The 25,425-nt window shown below is 43.6% G+C and overlaps 1 protein-coding gene across 1 annotated transcript in view; it reads right to left on the reverse strand.

Annotated features, from left to right (window-relative positions):
• The window catches only part of MTUS2 (microtubule associated scaffold protein 2), a 505,095-nt gene that overhangs the window by 85,716 nt on the left and 393,954 nt on the right, over nucleotides 1-25,425 (reverse strand). The window contains 1 exon segment of the mRNA XM_040422442.1: nucleotides 23,842-24,053. Within this exon segment, the coding sequence (XP_040278376.1) occupies nucleotides 23,842-24,053 (212 nt within the window).

Consider the following 25,425-nt stretch of genomic DNA (forward strand, 5'->3'; position numbering starts at 1 on the left):
TCCGCTTCCGTTAATGGACGCTTCCTAGCTTGCGCCGAGGACCACAAGCACCGCACTGGACACCACAACCACCGCAGACTCCACAACCGCCGTAGCTTAACTGGAGCCGCGCAGTCTTCCTTCCACCCTGAATAAACCTCCAGCATTCAGGACCGTGTGGGAAAGATCTCTCCTCCAGGGAATATGCAGAGCATAGCAATCCCCAGCGTGATGCAGCAATTCCCTCCAATAACGAGACGAGGCTGCGTTTTGAAGGGTTAGAAAAACATGAACTGAACTGAACTCTTTATTGAGGGCTACCCGCCCGTATTTATGCAGGTCCCCACAATGCATCATGGTTTCCTCCTCTCTGCCCTAGAGACACCCGAAGTGCAATTCAATTATCTCCCAGGACAAAGGGAGATCACCAATACACATGTGGGAACAATAGGAGAGGAATCCCCACCCGAATACACAAAATCCTCCCTTCTGTCTGGGATATAATTATGGATTAACATAACTATCACAGACAGTAAAAATACAGTTTTTTAAACATACACTGTAACTTTAAAACCATAGATTCCATCTCCATAAAAATTACATATTTAAATTTAGCTTACATCAAACATAAACACTTCCAAAAATCACACAAATCCCTCCAGCGGATCAAAAGTTTAGTGGAAGTCCTTTATGACCGATCGCAAGCACAATTTCCTGCCCAAAACAGTTCCATAGATTCTTTAGTATACACCGCTGACCGCGTTCTGTCCTAAGAACAGTCCAGACATGCGGCATAGTTCTGTTCTTGAAGGGTAATATGTCCCGGGGCCATAGTCGTAGGGCAGGAGGCTAGCCATAAGTCCTCTACAATGCCCAGTGGCAAATGGCAGTTTGTCACAGTGTGTATGTAAGAGTGCTGCATGTATGATAGTGTGTGTATGTAAGAGTGCTGCATTTATGACAGTGTGTGTATGTAAGAGTGCTGCATTTATGACAGTGTGTGTATGTAAGAGTGCTGCATGTATGATAGTGTGTATGTAAGAGTGCCTGCATGTATGATAGTGTGTATGTAAGAGTGCTGCATGTATGACAGTGTGTGTATGTAAGAGTGCTTGCATGTATGACAGTGTGTGTATGTAAGAGTGCTGCATGTATGACAGTGTGTGTATGTAAGAGTGCCTGCATGTATGATAGTGTGTATGTAAGAGTGCCTGCATGTATGATAGTGTATGTATGTAAGAGTGCTGCATGTATGACTGTGTGTGTATGTAAGAGAGCCTGCATGTATGACAGTGTGTATGTAAGAGTGCTGCATGTATGACAGTGTGTGTATGTAAGAGTGCTGCATGTATGATAGTGTGTATGTAAGAGTGCTGCATGTATTATAGTGTGTATGTAAGAGTGCTGCATGTATGATAGTGTGTGTATGTAAGAGTGCTGCATGTATGACAGTGTGTGTATGTAAGAGTGCTGCATGTATGACAGTGTGTGTATGTAAGAGTTCCTGCATGTATGACAGTGTGTGTATGTAAGAGTGCTGCATGTATGACAGTGTGTGTATGTAAGAGTGCTGCATGTATGACTGTGTGTATGTAAGAGTGCCTGCATGTATGACTGTGTGTATATAAGAGTGCTGCATGTATGACAGTGTGTATGTAAGAGTGCCTGCATGTATGATAGTGTGTATGTAAGAGTGCTGCATGTATGACAGTGTGTGTATGTAAGAGTGCTGCATATATGACAGTGTGTGTATGTAAGAGTGCTGCATGTATGATAGTGTGTGTATGTAAGAGTGCTGCATGTATGATAGTGTGTGTATGTAAGAGTGCCTGCATGTATGACAGTGTGTGTATGTAAGAGTGCTGCATGTATGACAGTGTGTGTATGTAAGAGTGCTGCATATATGACAGTGTGTGTATGTAAGAGTGCTGCATGTATGACAGTGTGTGTATGTAAGAGTGCTGCATGTGTGACAGTGTGTGTATGTAAGAGTGCTGCATGTATGACAGTGTGTGTATGTAAGAGTGCTGCATGTATGATAGTGTGTGTATGTAAGAGTGCTGCATGTATGACAGTGTGTGTATGTAAGAGTGCTGCATGTATGACAGTGTGTGTATGTAAGAGTGCTGCATATATGACAGTGTGTGTATGTAAGAGTGCCTGCATGTATGACAGTGTGTGTATGTAAGAGTGCTGCATATATGACAGTGTGTGTATGTAAGAGTGCTGCATGTATGACAGTGTGTGTATGTAAGAGTGCTGCATGTATGACGTGTGTGTATGTAAGAGTGCTGCATGTATGGTAGTGTGTGTATGTAAGAGTGCTGCATGTATGATAGTGTGTGTATGTAAGAGTGCCTGCATGTATGACAGTGTGTGTATGTAAGAGTGCTGCATGTATGACAGTGTGTGTATGTAAGAGTGCTGCATATATGACAGTGTGTGTATGTAAGAGTGCTGCATGTATGACAGTGTGTGTATGTAAGAGTGCTGCATGTGTGACAGTGTGTGTATGTAAGAGTGCTGCATGTATGACAGTGTGTGTATGTAAGAGTGCTGCATGTATGACAGTGTGTGTATGTAAGAGTGCTGCATATATGACAGTGTGTGTATGTAAGAGTGCTGCATGTGTGACAGTGTGTGTATGTAAGAGTGCTGCATGTATGACAGTGTGTGTATGTAAGAGTGCTGCATGTGTGACAGTGTGTGTATGTAAGAGTGCTGCATGTATGACAGTGTGTGTATGTAAGAGTGCTGCATGTATGACAGTGTGTGTATGTAAGAGTGCTGCATGTATGACAGTGTGTGTATGTAAGAGTGCTGCATATATGACAGTGTGTGTATGTAAGAGTGCTGCATGTATGACAGTGTGTGTATGTAAGAGTGCTGCATGTGTGACAGTGTGTGTATGTAAGAGTGCTGCATGTATGACAGTGTGTGTATGTAAGAGTGCTGCATGTATGACAGTGTGTGTATGTAAGAGCGCTGCATGTATGACAGTGTGTGTATGTAAGAGTGCTGCATGTATGATAGTGTGTGTATGTAAGAGCGCTGCATGTATGACAGTGTGTGTATGTAAGAGTGCTGCATGTATGACAGTGTGTGTATGTAAGAGTGCTGCATGTATGACAGTGTGTGTATGTAAGAGCGCTGCATGTATGACAGTGTGTGTATGTAAGAGTGCTGCATGTATGATAGTGTGTATGTAAGAGTGCTGCATGTATGACAGTGTGTGTATGTAAGAGTGCTGCATGTATGACAGTGTGTGTATGTAAGAGTGCTGCATATATGACAGTGTGTGTATGTAAGAGTGCTGCATGTATGACAGTGTGTGTATGTAAGAGTGCTGCATGTGTGACAGTGTGTGTATGTAAGAGCGCTGCATGTATGACAGTGTGTGTATGTAAGAGTGCTGCATGTATGACAGTGTGTGTATGTAAGAGCGCTGCATGTATGACAGTGTGTGTATGTAAGAGTGCTGCATGTATGATAGTGTGTGTATGTAAGAGCGCTGCATGTATGACAGTGTGTGTATGTAAGAGTGCTGCATGTATGGTAGTGTGTGTATGTAAGAGTGCTGCATGTATGACAGTGTGTGTATGTAAGAGCGCTGCATGTATGACAGTGTGTGTATGTAAGAGTGCCTGCATGTATGATAGTGTGTATGTAAGAGTGCTGCATGTATGACAGTGTGTGTATGTAAGAGTGCCTGCATGTATGACAGTGTGTGTGTAACAGAGTTCTGTTGCTGTATCTGTATCTGTACAGTGCTAAGTGCTGAGCTTGAAGGGGGGCCTAAGTTCAAATTTTTGAGGCCAAACTACATGGATGCTGTTAAAATCAAAATGAATAAAACAAACCACTTAAACTCCCCATCCTGATCACCTGACTGCTGTAACTAATCACTGGCCTCAGTGGTGAACAGCACCGAGTTTAGCTGCAGCGGTCATGTGCGCTATTACACTACAGCTTCCTATATAAATAAAGGATTATTTTAAAGGATGTTGATGCAAATCGGAAAACCCCCTTAAGTGTCAATATTTGCATGAAACTATAGGATGGGCCCCTAGAGTCACGTGGTGAAAATTGGTGGTATGCACACGGCCAGTATCTGTGGTTTGTGGACTGAAAAACACATATGGTTGTGTGCATGAGCCCTTATCCTTATACTTCTGGCAGCCATTTTTGCAAGAACAAAGGCAACAGGATATGCAGCCATACTGCTTGTGTAGTTAGCTTGGGATGAGCTTCCCATTTTATGGATTTGCAGGAGTCTCCCAAAATAGGGAAATTCTGGACTTACTGGCAGCTGCCACTAGGGGGAGCTGCTGCAGATGCTGCATAAAGCCTCATTCACACGTCAGTGTTTCACGGACGTGTGCTGTACGTGTTCTCCGCGGACAGCACACGTCTCCATTCACTTGAATGTGTGTAGTCACATATCAGTGTTTTAGCACGGTCCGTAGGTCCGTGTTTTCAGTGTCAGTTAAACACAGATGCAACACGGACAGCAAAAGACGGACACACGGACCCAACACCGATCCTTCATGGACAGCTTCATGGATGCAGCACGGACACGGACGTGTGAATGAGGTTTAATATGTACTCAGCGAGCTCCCCTGGTGACTGCTACAGGCAGAATGATGGAATTTCATTCTATAGCTGTGTGGAGGGAAGCGCCATGTTTTCTGTGTATATCCTTGTGTATGAAATCGGGGGCTGACAGAGGTACTATAACGTCCCACCGATTTCTCGTGTGGACACTGTCAGTGTAATATGATTGTGTTCATGAAACCAAAGATATTCTTTATACTAATTTATTTATATACTTCAGTCAGTTTTACAGCAAAATATAATGTTTTACTATGTTTCAGAAGAAATGCTGATTATATGATGTGTATAATATCAATCAAAGCCTATATGGGTTATTGAGTCTCTCAGGGGATATGCTGCAGAAGATAAAGACGCTTTCACCTGATTAGTGGACAATAAAGCGTCACCTGTACGGTATAATGTCTCAGTAAGGGCTCATGCACACGACCATATTTTCTTTCCGTGTCCGTTCCGTATTTTTTGCAGATCCATTTTTTGCAAAACCGCAAAATACATACGGTCGTGTGCATGAGCCCTTAGGCCTCATGCACACGACCGTTTTTTTTTGCGGTCTGCAAAAACGGGATCCGTTTTTCCGTGATCCATGACCGTTTTTTCGTCCGTGGGTCTTCCTTGATTTTTGGAGGATCCACGGACATGAAAAAAAAGTCGTTTTGGTGTCCGCCTGGCCGTGCCGAGCCAAACGGATCCGTCCTGAATTACAATGCAAGTCAATGGGGACGGATCCGTTTGACGTTGACACAATATGGTGCAATTTCAAACAGATCCGTCCCCCATTGACTTTCAATGTAAAGTCAGGAGTCCCTTTTATACCATAGGATCAGAGTTTTCTCCAATCCGATGGTATATTTTAACTTGAAGCGTCCCCATCACCATGGGAACGCCTCTATGTTAGAATATACTGTCGGATATGAGTTAGATCGTGAAACTCAAATCCTACAGTATATTCTAACACAGAGGCGTTCCCATGGTGATGGGGACGCTTCAGGTTAGAATATACTAAAAGAACTGTGTACATGACTGCCCCCTGCTGCCTGGCAGGTGCTGGCAGGCAGCAGGGGGCAGACCCCCCCCCTGTTTTTAACTCATTGGTGGCCAGTGCGGCCGGCCCCCCCTCCCACCTGTAGTTAACTCTTTGTTGTCCAGTGCGGCCGGCCCCCCTCCCTCCCCTGTAGGTAACTCATTGGTGGCCAGTGCGGCCGGCCCCCCCTCCCTCCCCTGTAGTTAACTCTTTGTTGTCCAGAGTGGCCGTCCCCCCCTCCCTCCCCTGTAGTTAACTCTTTGTTGTCCAGTGCGGCCGGCCCCCCCTCCCTCCCCTGTAGTTAACTCTTTGTTGTCCAGTGCGGCCGGTCCCCCCTCCCTCCCCTGTAGTTAACTCGTTGGTGGCCAGTGGGCCCTCCCCCCTCCCTCCCCCTCCTAATTAAAATCTCCCCCCCTATCATTGGTGACAGCGGAGAGTACCGATCGGAGTCCCAGTTTAATCGCTGGGGCTCCGGTCGGTAACCATGGCAACCAGGACGCTACTGCAGTCCCGGTTGCCATGGTTACTTAGCAATTTGTAGAAGCATTATACTTACCTGCGAGCTGCGATGTCTGTGTCCGGCTGGGAGCTCCTCCTACTGGTAAGTGACAGGTCTGTGCGGCGCATTGCTTAATGATCTGTCACTTACCAGTAGGAGGAGCTCCCGGCCGGACACAGACATCGCAGCTCGCAGGAAAGTATAATGCTTCTACAAATTGCTAAGTAACCATGGCAACCGGGACTGCAGTAGCGTCCTGGTTGCCATGGTTACCGATCGGAGCCCCAGCGATTAAACTGGGACTCCGATCGGTACTCTCCGTTGCCACCAATGATAGGGGGGGAGATTTTAATTAGGAGAGGGAGGGAGGGGAGAGGGCCCACTGGCCACCAACGAGTTAACTACAGGGGAGGTAGGGGAGGCCAGAAATTTGCAGATTTGTATACCCCCGAGCAAAACATCTGCGTAGACGAGTCCCTAATACATTTTACCGGGCGCCTTGGCTTCAAACAATACATCCCAAGCAAGCGTGCCCGGTATGGGGTCAAATTGTATAAGCTCTGGGAAAGGGCCACAGGCTATACCCACAAATTTCGGATCTATGAGGGAAAAGATCAGACCCTGGAGCCGGTCGGTTGCCCTGACTACCTGGGGAGCAGTGGGAAGACAGTCTGGGACTTGGTGTCACCCTTATTTGGCAAGGGGTACCATCTTTATGTGGACAATTTCTACACAAGTGTGGCCCTCTTTAGGCATTTGTTTCTAGAACGGATTTGCGCCTGTGGCACCGCGCGAACTAGTCGCGTGGGCTTCCCCCAACGGCTCGTTACCACCCGTCTTGCAAGGGGGGAGAGGGCTGCCTTGTGTAACGAAGAACTGCTCGCGGTGAAATGGAGAGACAAGCGTGACGTTTACATGCTCTCCTCCATTCACGCAGACACGACAATACAAATTGAGCGAGCAACCCGTGTCATTGAAAAGCCCCTCTCAGTCCACGACTATAATTTGCTCATGGAAGGGGTGGACTTCAATGACCAGATGTTGTCTCCGTATTTAGTTTCCCGACGCACCAGACGCTGGTATAAGAAGGTGTCTGTATATTTGATTCAATTGGCTCTGTACAATAGTTTTGTTCTCTACAGTAAGGCTGGGAGAACAGGATCCTTCCTCAAATTCCAGGAAGAGATCATCGAGAACCTCCTGTATCCAGAAGGTTCTGTGGCCCCATCCCCCAGTGTAGTTACCCGTCTACACGAGCGACATTTCCCCAGTGTCGTTCCTGGTACCTCAACCCAACCGTCACCCCGAAAAAGATGTTGTGTCTGTAGCAGGAGTGGAATAAGGCGTGACACCCGCTATTTCTGTCCTGACTGTCCTGACCACCCTGCCCTATGCTTTGGAGAGTGTTTCCGGAAGTACCACACACAGGTACACTTAGCATAGGGATTGCATCTCACAGGACAGGCACACAGGGCTATTAGGGCCCTTTTACTCACAGCTGCTGCAAACCTCTCCTTTCACCTGGGATAAAGTGCATAACGTACTTCGCCACATCTTTGGGCGATTTGCGCTTTGCACATTGTCCCATGGGGAAGGAGAGGTTTGTTCTATAAAAGGTAAAAAAAACTAAACAAAAAAAAAATTACCGGTAAGTAAAAAAGTTAACGTTCAGTTAAAAAAGTTCAAAAAAGTTTATATGTTTGGTTCAAAAGTTAATAAATTTATTGCGTTGCGGCCTGGTTTTTTCTTTTTTTTTTTTTTTTTTTACCTTCTAGGTGGACCAATCGATCGACTAGCTGCAGCACTGATGTGCATTCTGACAGAAGCATTGCGCTGCTGTCAGATTACACGCAAGTCTGTGTATGCGGCGCTGCAAGACGAGATTTCTCCTCTGCAGTAAAAGATACGTTTGCCGAGGCATATGAGCTGAGGAGGTGGCGGTGTTCATATACTTTGGCAAACACTTTGTATATATAAAAAAAAAAATCCCGGCAATGATTTATTCATCCACATCGATTGATGTGAATGGAGAAATCTGGTTTGCCAGGGCATACGAGCTAAGTGGGTATGGATGTTGGGCGGAGCTCCTATGTCCTGGCAGACGCCTTTCCCCTCCTTTTTCTTTTTTTGGCAGAGATTTTTTCATCCACATTGATCGATGCGAATGAAGAAATCTGTGCCGTTCATTTTTTTCTTTCAGCCCAGAGGCTGAACGGAAAAAAAAATCTCATTACCCGTATGCTCAATATAAGGAGAATAGCAGAAACTCCTAATGCTGGCCATACATGTAATGATTGCGGAGACCCTCAAATGCCAGGGCAGTACAAACACCCCACAAATGACCCCAATTTGGAAAGAAGACACCCCAAGGTATTTGCTGAGGGGCTTATTGAGTCCATGAAAGATTTAAATTTTTGTCCCAAGTTAGCGGAAAGGGAGACTTTGTGAGAAAAAAATCAATTTCCGCTAACTTGTGCCAAATTTTTTTTTTTTCTATGAACTCGCCATGCCCCTCATTGAATACCTTGGGGTGTCTTCTTTCCAAAATGGGGTCACATGTGGGGTAGTTATACTGCCCTGGCATTTTAGGGGCCCCAAAGCGTGAGAAGAAGTCTGGTATCCAAATGTCTAAAAATGCCCTCCTAAAAGGAATTTGGGCCCCTTTGCCCACCTAGGCTGCAAAAAAGTGTCACACATGTGGTATCTCCGTATTCAGGAGAAGTTGGGGAATGTGTTTTGGGGTGTCATTTTACATATACCCATGCTGGGTGAGATAAATATCTTGGTCAAATGCCAACTTTGTATAAAAAAATGGGAAAAGTTGTCTTTTGCCAAGATATTTCTCTCACCCAGCATGGGTATATGTAAAATGACACCCCAAAACACATTCCCCAACTTCTCCTGAATACGGAGATACCACATGTGTGACACTTTTTTGCAGCCTAGGTAGGCAAAGGGGCCCACATTCCAAAGAGCACCTTTCGGATTTCACAGGTCATTTACCTACTTACCACACATTTGGGCCCCTAGAATGCCAGGGCAGTATAACTACCCCACAAGTGACCCCATTTTGGAAAGAAGACACCCCAAGGTATTCCGTGAGAGGCATGGCGAGTTCCTAGAATTTTTTTTTTTTTGCCACAAGTTAGTGGAAAATGATGATTTTTTTTTTTTCTTACAAAGTCTCATATTCCACTAACTTGTGAAAAAAAAAAAAAACTTCCATGAACTTACTATGCCCATCAGCGAATACCTTGGGGTGTCTTCTTTCCAAAATGGGGTCACTTGTGGGGTAGTTATACTGCCCTGGCATTCTAGGGGCCCAAATGTGTGGTAAGAAGTTTGAAATCAAATTCTGTAAAAAATGACCAGTGAAATCCGAAAGGTGCTCTTTGGAATATGGGCCCCTTTGCCCACCTAAGCTGAAAAAAAGTGTCACACATGTGGTATCTCCGTATTCAGGAGAAGTTGGGGAATGTGTTTTGGGGTGTCATTTTACATATACTCATGCTGGGTGAGAGAAATATCTTGGCAAAAGACAACTTTTCCCATTTTTTTATACAAAGTTGGCATTTGACCAAGATATTTATCTCACCCAGCATGGGTATATGTAAAATGACACCCCAAAACACATTCCCCAACTTCTCCTGAATACGGAGATACCACATGTGTGACACTTTTTTGCAGCCTAGGTGGGCAAAGGGGCCCACATTCCAACAAGCACCTTTCGGATTTCACTGGCCATTTTTTACAGAATTTGATTTCAAACTCCTTACCACACATTTAGGCCCCTAGAATGCCAGGGCAGTATAACTACCCCACAAGTGACCCCATTTTGAAAAGAAGACACCCCAAGGTATTCGCTGATGGGCATAGTGAGTTCATGGAAGTTTTCATTTTTTGTCACAAGTTAGTGGAATATGAGACTTTGTAAGAAAAAATAAATAAAAATAAAAATCATCATTTTCCGCTAACTTGTGACAAAAAATAAAAAGTTCTATGAACTCACTATGCCCATCAGCGAATACCTTAGGGTGTCTACTTTCCGAAATGGGGTCATTTGTGGGGTGTTTGTACTGTCTGGCCATTGTAGAACCTCAGGAAACATGACAGGTGCTCAGAAAGTCAGAGCTGCTTCAAAAAGCGGAAATTCACATTTTTGTACCATAGTTTGTAAACGCTATAACTTTTACCCAAACCATTTTTTTTTTACCCAAACATTTTTTTTTTATCAAAGACATGTAGAACAATAAATTTAGAGCAAAATTTATATATGGATCTCGTTTTTTTTTGCTAAATTTTACAACTGAAAGTGAAAAATGTCATTTTTTTGCAAAAAAAATCGTTAAATTTCGATTAATAACAAAAAAAAGTAAAAATGTCAGCAGCAATGAAATACCACCAAATGAAAGCTCTATTAGTGAGAAGAAAAGGAGGTAAAATTCATTTGGGTGGTAAGTTGCATGACCGAGCAATAAACGGTGAAAGTAGTGTAGGTCAGAAGTGTAAAAAGTGGCCTGGTCTTTCAGGGTGTTTAAGCTATGGGGGGTGAGGTGGCTAGATAACCTGGGGCCGATCGCACATCCCCGTGACGGCGATGATCCATTTGTATGTCTTCCCTACCAACGTTTGATGTTATTTTCAGAGCAAACCATGCTGACTACGGGTCACGGGGAATCAGGGTTTGATTCGGGAGAGGGAGCCTGATAAACGTCTACGGCTACCACATTCAAGCAAGGCAGCATGCGCGCAAATTACATATTAGGTATAATTAGGTGAGGGCCTGCAGGTGAGCTGACCCTGTAAAAGATTTTAGGTGTGGGCCTGCTGGTGAGCTGACCCTCAAAAAAATTATATGCGAGGGCCTGCTAGTGAGCTGACCCTGTAAAAGACTGTAGGTGAAGGCCTGCTGGTGAGCTGACTCTCAAAAAAATTATATGCGAGTGCCTGCTGGTGAGCTGACCCTGTAAAACATTATATGCAAAGGGCATATATGCCAGGGAATTATATGCAACGAATAAGCATGTTGATATGATGGAAGAGGAGAAGGAGGATAAGAAAAGGAAGATTCAACCATATACTTTTGTGGTGGAAGGAGTGCATGGGAATACAGTGTATTCAGTACATTATAAACAACACATTTAAAGTCCCTTTATGTTCATCAGCTTTCCTCAGGTGGAGTCGAGAAGTCATGGTCAATCCAGGCCTTGTTCATTTTTATAAGAGTCAACCTGTCAGCATTTTCAGTTGACAGGAGAATATGCTTATCTGTTATTATGCCACCAGCAGCACTAAATACCCGCTCAGACAAAACGCTGGCAGGTGTCCAGCTTGGACATCCAGTAGTTGTAAGGCACGCTGACACGGTCTGCTATGTACTCCTTCACCATCTTCCAAAAATTTTCCCTCCTTGTGACACTACAGTCATGGCCAAAAGTTTTGAGAATGACACAAATATTAATTTTTTACAAAGTTTGCTGCTAAACTGCTTTTAGATCTTTGTTTCAGTTGTTTCTGTGATGTAGTGAAATATAATTACACGCACTTCATACGTTTCAAAGGCTTTTATCGACAATTACATGACATTTATGCAGAGTCAGTATTTGCAGTGTTGGCCCTTCTTTTTCAGGACCTCTGCAATTCGACTGGGCATGCTCTCAATCAACTTCTGGGCCAATTCCTGACTGATAGCAACCCATTCTTTCATAATCACTTCTTGGAGTTTGTCAGAATTAGTGGGTTTTTGTTTGTCCACCTGCCTCTTGAGGATTGACCACAAGTTCTCAATGGGATTAAGATCTGGGGAGTTTCCAGGCCATGGACCCAAAATGTCAACGTTTTGGTCCCCGAGCCACTTAGTTATCACTTTTGCCTTATGGCACGGTGCTCCATCGTGCTGGAAAATGCATCGTTCTTCACCAAACTGTTGTTGGGTTGTTGGAAGAAGTTGCTGTTGGAGGGTGTTTTGGTACCATTCTTTATTGATGGCTGTGTTTTTTGGCAAAATTGTGAGTGAGCCCACTCCCTTGGATGAGAAGCAACCCCACACATGAATGGTCTCAGGATGCTTTAGGCTGGGTTCACACTTGAGCGTTTTACAGCGCGTTCAAACGTGCTGTAAAACGCTCAACACATGAAAACCAATGCTTCCCTATGGCCCTGGTTCTCACTTGAGCGTTTTACAGTGCGTTTGAACGCGCTGAAAAACGCCCTACGCTCAAACAAGTTCTTGAGCTTCTTTGGGGCGTTTTGTCGCGCGTTTGCAGCCATAGGACACTGCTGTCAATCACACAAACGCGCGTAATACGCGCGTTCACCATGGACAAAAACGCGCAACAAAAACGCGCGTTAAACGCGCATATCAAATGCGCTCAAGTGTGAACCCAGCCTTACTGTTAGCATGATACAGGACTCATGGTAGCGCTCACCTTTTCTTCTCCGGACAAGCCTTTTTCCAGATGCCCCAAACAATCGGAAAGAGGCTTCATCGGAGAATATGACTTTGCCCCAGTCCTCAGCAGTCCATTCACCATACTTTCTGCAGAAAATCAATCTGTCCCTGATATTTTTTTTTGGAGAGAAGTGGCTTCTTTGCTGCCCTTCTTGACACCAGGCCATCTTCCAAAAGTCTTCGCCTCACTGTGCGTGCAGATGCGCTTACACCTGCCTGCTGCCATTCCTGAGCAAGCTCTGCACTGGTGGCACTCCGATCCCGCAGCTGAATCCTCTTTAGGAGACGATCCTGGCGCTTGCTGGACTTTCTTGGACGCCCTGAAGCCTTCTTAACAAGAATTGAACCTCTTTCCTTGAAGTTCTTGATGATCCTATAAATTGTTGATTGAGGTGCAATCTTAGTAGCCACAATATCCTTGCCTGTGAAGCCATTTTTATGCAACGCAATGATGGCTGCACGCGTTTCTCTGCAGGTCACCATGGTTAACAATGGAAGAACAATGATTTCAAGCATCACCCTCCTTTTTAACATGTCAAGTCTGCCATTTTAACCCAATCAGCCTGACATAATGATCTCCAGCCTTGTGCTCGTCTACATTCTCACCTGAGTTAACAAGACGATTACTGAAATGATCTCAGCAGGTCCTAAAGTTTTTTTTGGATTAAGTCAATTTTCATGGCAAAGAAGGACTATGCAATACATCTGATCACTCTTCATAACATTCTGGAGTATATGCAAATTGCTATTATAAAAACTTAAGCAGCAACGTTTCCAATTTCCAATATTTATCTAATTCTCAAAACTTTTGGCCACGACTGTACTTGTTACAAGTCCCTGTCCCTGACTGTCCCTCTAAATGTAAGTGACCCCACACCTATTACTGGTTGTCTGTATTGCAGGATCCCTGGATTCAGCTTGGTCCAGCCTAGTTGTGGACCAAGGGTTGGAGCAGCAGACAGGGCTGTAGCCTGAGGAGGTCAGTAACCACTGGACTCTGGGTACTTGACCTATTCTCTTCCATGGACAGTTAACTCTTTCACTAACAACCACAAAATATACTAATATCCATAGTAGAAGTTCTTTGCTGAAGCCTCAAAAATAGATTTTACCTTTTGCATTCCAAAGTAAAAAATTTGTATCTGCAACATTGGAAATCTGCAGCATATTTTTTGGAAAGTTGTAATGTAATTGTCTGCTATTTTAGCATGTCCCCCGATGCAGTCTGTAAACAAGCAGAAGCCAGAGGACCGAACCAGATTATGGTTCTAGAGAAATGGGTGCGTATAAGATGGTTTTATTATTTTAGGTTACTGGATGTCTTGTTTGGGGTTTTTAATTATGTCATACAATCCCTTTAGGTTGCTGTGACATCACAACTGTGTTAGGTGAGCTGCTGTGAAATCACAACTCTCTGTTAGGTTATCTGCTGTGACATCACAACTCTGTTAGGTGAGCTGCTGTGACATCACAACTCTGTTAGGTGAGTTCCTGTGACATCATAACTCTCTGTTAGTTGAGCTGCTGTGACATCACAACTCTGTTAGGGGAGCTTCTGTGACATCACAACTCTGTTAGGTGAGCTGCTGTGACATCACAACTCTGTTAGGTGAGCTGCTGTGACATCACAACTCTGTTAGATGAGTTCCTGTGACATCACAACTCTCCGTTAGTTGAGCTGCTGTGACATCACAACTCTGTTAGGGGAGCTGCTGTGACATCATAGCTCTCTATAAGCGAGCTGCTGTGGTATTACAACTCTGATATAAAAAATCATTAACCACACAAAGGGTCCGGGCTCCTGTCTAATTTAGTGATTTAGAGGAATTTCCAGATTGTTAAAAAGGATGCATCAATGACTGTTTTACAAGATGGGGATAGTCTCTGCAGATCCACATGCACTGGTCTAGTTTTGTAAAGGACTATGTCTGCAGACTTTTCTTTACGTTATCCTCTTATTATAATTATTATCATTTTACAATTCACATCAAAGGTTACATCCCTAATCTGTTCAAATCATTGTTATGCTTTATGGCCATGTTACTTGTATTATGGTGAGATGCCGATGCAATACTGCATATTGACCTGTAGATGGCACCAGAGTTCCTTTCAAAGCGCACAAATCTGTAGGAAGAAAACTCTGATGTGGAGTCTTTAGTCTTATTACATTACAAGGGCAGTAGTTCAGTGCTGGTGACATGCACCTCAGGAGTAATTATTTCCTATGAGAACATGTGAAGGGGAGACACATAATGAAAAAGAATCATTTTCCATACTGTGCAGTTCCTGCTGAAGTGGCAATCTTCTGATGATACCCACGTAGATGCCATGTTTTGGAATGTCAACCCTGCTCAACCAGAGCCAATAAGTACAGACAAAAAAAATATACATGTCTTTATTGCCTAAAAGCAAAGCTATATTATGAAGATGGACCGATATAGAAAAAGTTATTGGCTAAACAGAGGTCAGATTTGTGACTAGGGGCAATGCATGAGAATGTTGTAGACCCCCTGTTTGGGACCTCTTTATTATATCAGGAATTACAAGAATTAGCAATTCTCCAACATTGTATTGTTTCGAAAGTATCTTCAGAACACAGGTGCTGGTTTCGGGGCAGGGGTTAGGTGTTGCAGGGGTTCTTGTTTTTTCTCAATGCATTACTGAAGAATATGCTGATTCAGAATACAGGCTGCTGTAAATGACTCCCGTATTCTGCTGATAGTGTCCGTAAAGAATTAACTCTGGGGTAACTAAATCTCCTTATGGAGAGCACCTAAATGGCACGAGATGTCTTATAGGCCATACATGCTCCCCTGGAATTTTGGGAAGATGATATGCAAATGAGCTCTCAGCAAGCTCTGCATATGATACCACCAGATGTAAGGCAGCTCTCTTATAAGTCAGCGTTCAAACTTCTAAACAGGCCTTAAGACGTGGCTTGAATATTAATTAAGCCAGCACCTCATCTGCAGCCAGCTGTTTCGGGGTGATTGCCCCTCATCAGTGCAGAGTAGAGAGTATGGCTTAACTGGGTGAGAGGCCTAGGTCAGGATTCAGGGTAGATACTATAACTCCTTATAGGCCAGGCAATGCTCCTCTGGAATCCTGTATAACACAGACAGAATGTTTAGAAAAAAAGCCCAAATAGCCACAAGATTACAACAATACAAATCTAATTACCCAATACAGCACATCCAACCAAGAAATTCTAAATATACTACACTGGCCTATCCTGCTTCAAGACCCCCATCTGAAAACGAAACCTAAAATCACCTACAGGCGGGCACCAATGATCAAAAACCTCCTAGCCCCCAGTAGACCAAAACCGCAAGGAAAGAAGACACAGATGACAATAGCACAAACCGACAAACCAGGCAGCTATAAAAGCAGAGCAACCCGAAGCCTTTGCTGCCAAACCATAGCACACAGCAAACAAACATTCTCATCTAATACCAATGAAACCACTTTCCAAATGAAACATCACCTCACATGCCAGTCATCATATGTCATCTATCTCATCGAATGTACTTGCGGCCTACAGTACGTCGGCCGCGCCATCCAACCGTTACATTGCAGATTGAATCAACATAGACACAACCTCCAGAAACTCTATTGTAAACACAGCATCTCAAGACATTGCGCCAATACCCCGGATAAAGAAAAACATCCGATTATAATAACTCCGATAGACCATATCCCATACAACCCCTATAATAGGCTAAACCTTCTACAAACCCGGGCATACTGGGAGGGCATACAGGGAGGGCGCCTTATCATGGTCTACCATCGCCCCCTGCGATCGAGGCATACGGGGAGAACGCTCCCCCACGGTCGAACATGCGTGGGGGAGCATGGGAGGGACGCCTTATCATGATCCACCATGCCCTCATTATTATTCATAAAAATTTAACAAAAAGAAAAAAGAAATTACGGTTTTAAACATGTAAGCCCAATCAGCAGCTCATCGGCACCACCAGCATAGGTACAAGAGTGGACACGCATCATTGTAGAGCAGGCATCCTCAAACTGCGGCCCTCCAGCTGTTGTAAAACTACAACTCCCACAATGCCCTGCTGTAGGCCGATACCTGTAGGCTGTTCGGGCATGCTGGGAGTTGTAGTTTTGCAACAGCAGGAGGGCCGCAGTTTGAGGATGCCTGTTGCAGAGTGTACCCTAAAGTAGATACACTCTCTATGATGTGATGAAACATGCTGTAACAAGATATACACAGAAGGGCACTTTCATTTTCACACCTGCGATCCCAATTCATCTAAATCTGCCTCTAGAGCTCCTACTGAGCAATATCACAACACGCCCCATTCCCCTCCTCCTCTGGTCTGCGCGCCAAAACAACTGTCCTGATGAGGGATTTCCTACCCTCGAAACGCGTAGACTATCCTGCAAATAAAACTACCTTTTCACCCTATTGGTGATCTTGGTCTGAATCCATCCAAGCAAGCGCCGAAAAAAATCGGTCAAAACTCGTTTTTATTATCTTTCCTCTGGAATCCTGAGAAGAGGGGATGCAGATCTCCGCAATCTCTGCCGTCACCAGATGTAAGGCAGCTCTCCTAAGGCTGAACATTGACTTATTTGTTAGCTGTCTTACATCTGGTGGCATCACTGGCAGAGGTTTCTAAGAGCTGATTGCCCTCTTCCCTCTGAGGAATTAAAGATTTCTTGATTGCGCTTTAGGGATCATTCACATGTTGTTGCAGTTTTACAGGCAGTTCTTTGTGAAGCTGTTTGGTTTTTGCTGTGGTCGGGTGGCTAAAACCACATTACCCTGCTATAACAACATTTTTATAATAAAAGCACATAATTCTAATATATCCACTTAACAGCCTTTAGTTAACCTTTTTTCCTCTGTTCTTCTGATATGTCCGTTCTTTTGAGCTGATTAATAATGTGGCTACATGCCTACATGTAATGCAGTTCCTTACTATAATTATTAAGGGGGTCATAAAGCAGGGCAAATTTTTAGTAAGGTGTTCAGAGTCGTTTAAATAAACTACCCATTACTCGCTCTCACTGACCCGCGCCGATGTCGTTCTGACACGATGTCGTTCTGACACTGAATGGGCTCTGGCTACTCTCCATTTGCTGGTCCATCCTCAACACACAGAAATGGGAGAAAGATGACTGCTCAGCCAACCCATGGATTCAATGGTGACCCACTCTAGCCAGTGATTGGGATTTCCTGTCAAGGCCAGAACAAGAGTTGAAGACCACTGGGCATCTGCATACTTACCAAAATTTTAGTTAGTGAAATCGGGGCATCTATGCCCCACCCAGGAACACCCACTAATGGGCAGGGTTTATGTTAGTCCCACTAATTTTTAGCCAAGGACAGCATAAATTTGCCAGAACTATCCCTGAAATTCAGGGACTGTCCCAAGAAATCTGGGACAGTTGGCAACTATGCAGGGGTGGATTTGGAACTTAAAGTGGCCACATGTTGTAGGCAGGACTAAATTGATAGAAAACGGGGCAACATAAGTAGGCAGGGCCAACATAAGTAGACAGGGCCTGCAATACTGTAGTGCAGCACAAAGTACCGCCCCAGAAGAATCAAATACCACAGTGCAGCACAAAATAATGTCGCCCTCTCCACAGTATTCAACTGTATCACCGTCATAAGGATAGTAATACAGTTCAGTTTAGGAAGGCAACTGTGGTCGTTGAGCATCAGATCATTATGTACCTGGCCTGCGGCCATCAGGAGAGTTTGGGTAAATCCCTGGGCATCGGCCCACCATGAAATTTCCCTGTAGGGTCTTTGGCCAATCCACCACTGCAACTATAGATCTGGTACAAGGATGAGTGAATTGATTCTAAAGGAACCAGATTCATACCGAATTTTCCAAAAACTTTGGATTGACTCATTTTAGGAGAGAGAGAATCCCACCCAGGGTTACACTTCTCTCAGGCTAGCTCTCTTTCCAGATCAGAAGCAGAGTGTCTCAAGAAAAAATTGCCTTGCTTATCTGACTGGACTTGGGGAGTACTCTTTGTGGTGCTCCTTATGATTAGGGAGACCAAAAAAAAATTCATGATTCATGAACATCCTCTTTCTGGCAACTGGCACAAGTTTGGTTTCGGGTAGAATTGATTCGGGTATGTACTGAACTTTTTAAAAAATTTGACGAATCTGAAACAAACCGAATCTTAAAAGGTTCGCTCATCTCTAATCTGGCAGGCACTGGACCAGGAGCAGCAGATAGCCTCTTTAAATGGATTGTCTGAAATGTAAAGAGTCTGCTCTTTCATAAACAGTGCCTCTCTTGTCTACAGGATGTATCTGATATTGCAGCTCAGCACCAACCAAATGATCAGCTGCAATACCAGACACAGCCCCTGAACAAAAGAGGCGCTGTTTAGGAAATAAATATGCAGACCTTTTTTCTCTAATCCTGGATAGCTCCTTCGTTATGTCTCCACAGCAGAACTTCATCTGAACAACCCGAGTCTATATGACTGTGAACAATGAGAACATTTATATAATTCATAGACTATATAAAGTGTAATGTACGGACAATCTGAAGGAGGTATTACATACATAACTGATTTTACAGTGTGTATGACCTTTTATACGACGGCTCCAGACCTTCAGCCATTAGTTATAAAAATCATTACCGTGTATTGGATTACACTTCATAGTAAATGCCATTGACCCCTGGCTTCCTATGTATACAGCCCGATCATTAGAGTGAATTGTGTTTTAATAATGCAGGGCTGGCCAAGCCGATGAAACATTTGGATGGTAAAGCCCCTGAAGGAATCGCATCTTTAGTCATTACATGTGGTGGTGAAACCTCAAGCATCCCAATGGGACTTAAGCACTGTGCGTATAAAACTCATTGAACAGCTGTTAGTGAGAAATTAACCCCATCTTTGGTAATAGCATAAAAAATAAAACGAACACAGTCTGCATCAAAATGATTGCACATCTAATATATAAAGCTGAGTGTATGTGTGTATGTATGTCAGCTAAAGGAATCCGCACCATCGCATTTACAATCAGTGATGAGCGGCAGGGGCAATATTCGAATTCGCAATATTTCGCAAATATTTGGGGCGAATATTCGTCATATATTTGTGAATTCGAGAATTCCAGTCATTATTTTCTTGATTGCGAAAATCGGCAATCACAAAATTTGCGATAAAAATTTGCGATACAAAAAATCGCGATCAACAATACTCCAAAATTAAAAGCTATTGCAGCCTTCTCATTGGCCGACAAGCAAGAAGCAGTGAGGGATCGTGGGTACTGATGAAACAAAATCTAGAATATAGCACTATATTCTAGATATTCGTGAATTCTCGTGCCAATATTCGCGATAAAAATTTGCGATTAGAATATTTGCGATCAACATTATTTCCAATCACAAAATTTGGCACACAGGTACATCAGGAAGGTTTTAGACCGGGTCTAAGCTCTCTAGCACGTACCGTTCCCGAGATATTCCCCAAAAATGCATTAGTCAATAGAAGTCTGGTCACATGACCCTTATTAGCCAATAGAAGCTCGCAGGCCCTTAGTCTCCACATACACACAGTTTTACACCAGGTTTCCATAACAATCCAGCCATTTGTCTTCACTGCTGTAGGTCAGCTTTAAAGGGGCAGGGCACTGTGGATGACACTGTCAAGGGAGCGGAGTGCTGTGGAGGTCACAGTCAAGGAGGCAGGTAGGGTGGCCATTCAGGAGGTCTCTGTTAAGGGGGCAGAGAATGGTGGAGGTCCTTGTTAAGGGTTCGAAATGCTGTGGAGGTCACTGTTAAAGGGGTGGGCTGCTGTGGAGGTCACTGTTAAAGGGGTGGGCTGCTGTGGAGGTCACTATTAAAGGGGAGGGCGCTGTGGATGTTACTGTTAAGGGGCAGACCGTTGTGGAGGTAACTGTTAAAGGGGTGCTGTAGAGGTCACTGTTATGGGCGATACTGTCAATATCTTTTAACGACACACACAAACATTAAATGAAATAGATGAAATATACCCGTGCGAAGCCGGGTCCTTCTGCTAGTTGTAGATAAAAGGGTTGGGTTAAGTCCTAAAATTCCCCAAATTTATTAGACCTATGCCATACATAAACCATGGGGCGGCGTGACAAAAAGAAAAAAACATGCCTAGCAAACTGTACCAAATTTATCATGCCATTGTGCAAAACGTAGAGCAATTTATGCTACAATATATAGTAAATCCTATGGCAGTATTGATCCTCAAATGTCTATTACAGTTCGTTAGACTAATTAGATTAATGCAAATGAAAGAGATTTCATCCTTATGCAGGAGCAGAGACGAGCAGATTGATTCTGCGTGAATCCAATTTTAATTTTGGGGAATTGGAAACTTTTGTGATTCTTCCAAGGGGGGAAAAGGGATCATTTTTGGACAGTTTTTAGAAAAATAAAAAATAAAAATCCGACAGTGCCGTGTGTTATTAAACACCTCTGGCTATCATCTGGTTAACCACAGCCGTATATGTCGCTGTCACTCTGATATTATTAATGCTGTTTTGGCATTAAAGAGGTTAATCAGGGTTGGATACAGTCCTACAAGACCTTAGAGTGTCATACAGGACTTTTTTAGGGCAGTTGGGGCACTTTCCATTCAGATTGAATTTTTTCAGACTGAATAAAATCTGATGGCTGATTTGACCGAATCGGACCCAAAAAACGAATTTTGGGAAATTCCCTCATTTCTATTCAGAAGAATCACTTGTCATACTCTGTAGCCATCATATTATTATGATTTGAGGTAGCTCTTCGCCAAGGGTTGGGGTTTGCTGTCGCTGGTGTCTTATTGCAGACAGAGCAGTTGGGGAGGCTCCTGCTGCAGCCCGTTGTCTTGCAGCCAGACACAGGGTTGCGAAAAGGAGGGGGAAGGGAACATATTTTTCACACACAATACATTGCAAAATCAGACAAAACATAACCAGGGGAAGTGGGAGGGATTTCAGGGATTTTTAAAAAAATTTAGAGAATTATTTCCGGTTTTAGCGTAAAAGGTTATTATTTATAAAGTGAAAATATATACTACATGCTTTCTCTATGAATTCCTCATGCTGGCTGACTTTCAACATTTAGGGCCACATTTATCATTAAAATGCACCACATTAATACTGTGGCGTAAAAAAGTTGTAAACTTCTCTGCACAAGTGCCGTTAGTTTGCCGGCCTTGCCACTGTCCCAAAAAGAGGATGTGGCGAGGGCAGGACCATGGCCATGCCACATTTATCATCTTCTACGCCAGTTGCGGCATAGAAGAACACTGAAATCTACAGTCCTGATTTATGACGAGTCGTACGCCACCCGGCTATGCTAAATCCGCCCCTTAGTGTTTACTTGTAGTGGATAAGAATCACAGCTCATACAGATTCAATACAGTTAATACAATTGGGTATTATTATGATTCATGCACCTGTGTGTCCAATATATGACTCAAAAGGAAATGGTGACAGCAAGCAGAGATTTTGAAAACCTTTAGAAATTGATCCAGAAAGTATATTGGAAAACTACAGTATATAACTCCACGTTACAACCTTGAAATACTTCTTTTACCATTCACCATTATTAGAAGGTAAATGAACAATTTTTATTTACTGATTTATTTGGTTTTAGGAGGAAATATTTGTCAATTATTGGATAAACCTGATTTAATTTTATGCCGGAACATGGTCTGTTTTCACAGCCTGTCATACACACTAATACCTGTCAGCAGGAAGGTCTGTAAATACATGGAGGGTTATCTTCCCAGGAAACTCATTTGTCTTTCTGCCATGGGATCTCAGATTCTTGAACAGCAGCGCTGTCTCCTTCAATATCCCTCACACTTCACATATAAATTATCCTCCACTGTTCTGACCGTCTTATACTAGAGACTTCACAAGAAGCGTATCTGATCTCATAAAATCACTTTCACTGATAAAGTCTTTCTTAAGACTCAGCAGAAGATGGCAAGTTTTTTTTAAAATATATATCACAGTTTAATTCTAAATATATTTAAACATGTATATTGGTGTTTTCTTATTTATTAAAAAGAAATAACTATTTGAGTTTTCATTCTGGCCACTAGAGCAGTCATGATAGACAGACACCCGCTGTTTTCTGTAACTCATTGTGCTGTGTAGGCTGGGAAAGTATGTGCAGAGTCATTTCATTATTATATGCATCTTCCCTGAACTCTCTCACCTGCATTGGCCAGAATTGGAGACAACTGTTCAGATGCTGAGGTTAATGTTTTGTGCACGCAACTGTATCCGTTTTGCGATCACAGATCGCAGATTCACAATATATGGATGCGTTCTGTGTTGCATCCACATATTTTGCAGACCCATTAACTTGGATCAGTCTGTGGTCTGCATTTTGTGGACAAAGCATAGGAAATGTTCTATCTTTCTGTGGAACGGACATACAAATGTGGAAAGCACATGGATAATCCATGTGCTTTCTGCATCTGTATGGCCTGATTTTGATACTCATGACCTATCCTCAGGATAGGTCATCGGTATCTGATCGGTGGGGGTCCAACACCTGGGTCCCCCGCCGATTGGCTGTTCGAGAAGGCACTGGCACTGCTGCGAGTCCTGGGGCCTTTTCCATGCTTTCCATGCTTACCAAGCACAGCGCCGTACATAGTATAGCGGCTGTGCTTGGTATCGTGCTCAGCCCTATTCACTTCTATGGGGCTGAGCATGATACCAAGCACAGCCGCTAAACAATGTATGGTGCTGAGCTTGGCAAGCATGGAGAAGGCCGTGGCACAGAGAAGAGTGCCGGTACCTTCTCAAATAGCTGATCAGCGGGGGTCTGGGTGTTGGACCCCAACCAATCAGATAGTGATGACCTTTCGTGACGATATGTCATTAGTATCAAAATCCTGGAGAACCCCTTTAACATTTGGGTAGCCATCAGTCACTCTCTTCCCTTCCAATAATGATGCCACCCTGACAAACATTTACTCTGCATCTCTGTTATTAGACCAGATGCATGTACAGCTACTGTATGTCCTTCATTAGCTTTCCTCTTAACCGGACACGTCCTAATATGCGTGTCATGAGATGACCAGCTTTTCATAACAACATGATTTTACGATATTATGTCATGAGATGTCTATGCTATATGTGGCCACCCAGTGGTTGTGTTGGGTGTTGCTGCCTTTCCAGGGTTTTACTAGCAGGTCACAATATTGTATTGAAATAATTTCACGAGAAATTGGCATCTTTAACCAAACTAGAGGTAAGGTAGTGGTGGACACATCCGTAAATTTGTTTCTTACCTTGTTGAAGAAATACTGGGTCGTCACAGCAAACACTAAAAACCCACAGCTTGTTTTTTTTAGCTCCTTCTGGACAAATAAGAGTTCCTTAGCCTGCTCCTCACACTTCTCTTTTAACCTCTGAACAGTCTGTCGATCTGGGTCTCGTGTCTGTACCTCTGCCTTGGCTGCATAGCCATTCCGTGCAATGGTCGGCTTTAGTTTTGGGTGTCCTGGGATGTAAAATAAGAAAGAAATACAAGAGACATAAGAATTTATTCTATTAGATCTATTTTACATATCTTAATTAGGGATCTAGTGCTGGAAGTAGAAACTAGAAGATATTGTATAAGGGAGTTAATATTCTCATTTCTAAAAGGTCCTGTAGATTGCAGAATCCAGAAGAAGATTGCCAAGCGCTGTCCAAGCATCTGGTGCTGAAATCAGAGACAGCAATCAATAGACTCACAGCTAGAGATGAGCGACGTATTGGGAAATTTGATTCGGCTGCTTTGCAAAATTTGCACCGCTCCCCGTCATTGTACCCCTCAGTTGCCATGCTCATAAACGATTGCAGCACCTGATGTACATAAAAAATCATACTTACCTGCTCCATTTGCCCCTAACGGGCCGGCCTCCAACATCTTGCTTGAAGATCTGGCGTGAAATCTTGCACGGCCTGGGATGATGTCATCATGTCGGCCGGCATGGTGACGTCATACATCACCACACACAGGATTTTGGCTGAGATCTTCAAGCAAGAAGCCGGCGGCCGGCCCGTCGTGAGCAAATGGAGCAGGTAAGTATAATTTTTATTTTTTTTGCACTATTTCAGGTTAAATCGATTTGCTACCACGAAGCACGAGGAAATTCGGCTTTGCTGTTAGGCCTCATGCACACGACCGTTGTTTTGGTCCCCATCCGAGCCGCCGTTTTTGCGGCTTGGATGCGGACCCATTCACTTCAATTGGGCCGCAAAAGATGCGGACAGCACTCCGTGGCCCCGCAAAAAAAATATAGCATGTCCTATTCTTGTCCGTTTTGCGGACAAGAATAAGCATGTCTACAATGGGCCGCCTGTTCCGTTCTGCAAATTGCGGAAGGCACACGGACGGCTTCCGTTTTTTGCGGCTCCACGGTTTGCGGACCGCAAAAAACAGCACGGTCGTGTGCATGTAGCCTTAATCTAAGGACTTTGTGGACTTGGATTTGCTCAATACTACTCAGAGCCTCAGAGCACAGACCCTGCAGACTAGAAAAATATCTTCCTACGGAGCTGTGTGATGTCCACAATAGCAGGAACATAGTCCTGCTCAAACCTACTATAAATGTAATGTGTGATCACAGATAAAGATACAAAGTGGTGGTTCATTAAAAGAGTTTTTCGGTTAAACACAAAAAAATATATAACACCAGTATTCACCTTACTGCATTATATAAGTTAGATGTTGAAGTTTGGAGTGCATTTTAACTCCTCCAACATAATTGTGATCTGTGACCCGCACCCTGTGTTTACATCCTGGTGCAAGACTTATGATAAGATCTTTGTCATTCCTTCTCCTCCTAGCTTGAACATCAGGATCCAAACCTGCTTGAAGCCCTGCC

The sequence above is a fragment of the Bufo bufo genome, chromosome 3 (genome assembly GCF_905171765.1).
Source record: "Bufo bufo chromosome 3, aBufBuf1.1, whole genome shotgun sequence".
NCBI classification, from domain to species: Eukaryota; Metazoa; Chordata; class Amphibia; order Anura; family Bufonidae; genus Bufo; species Bufo bufo.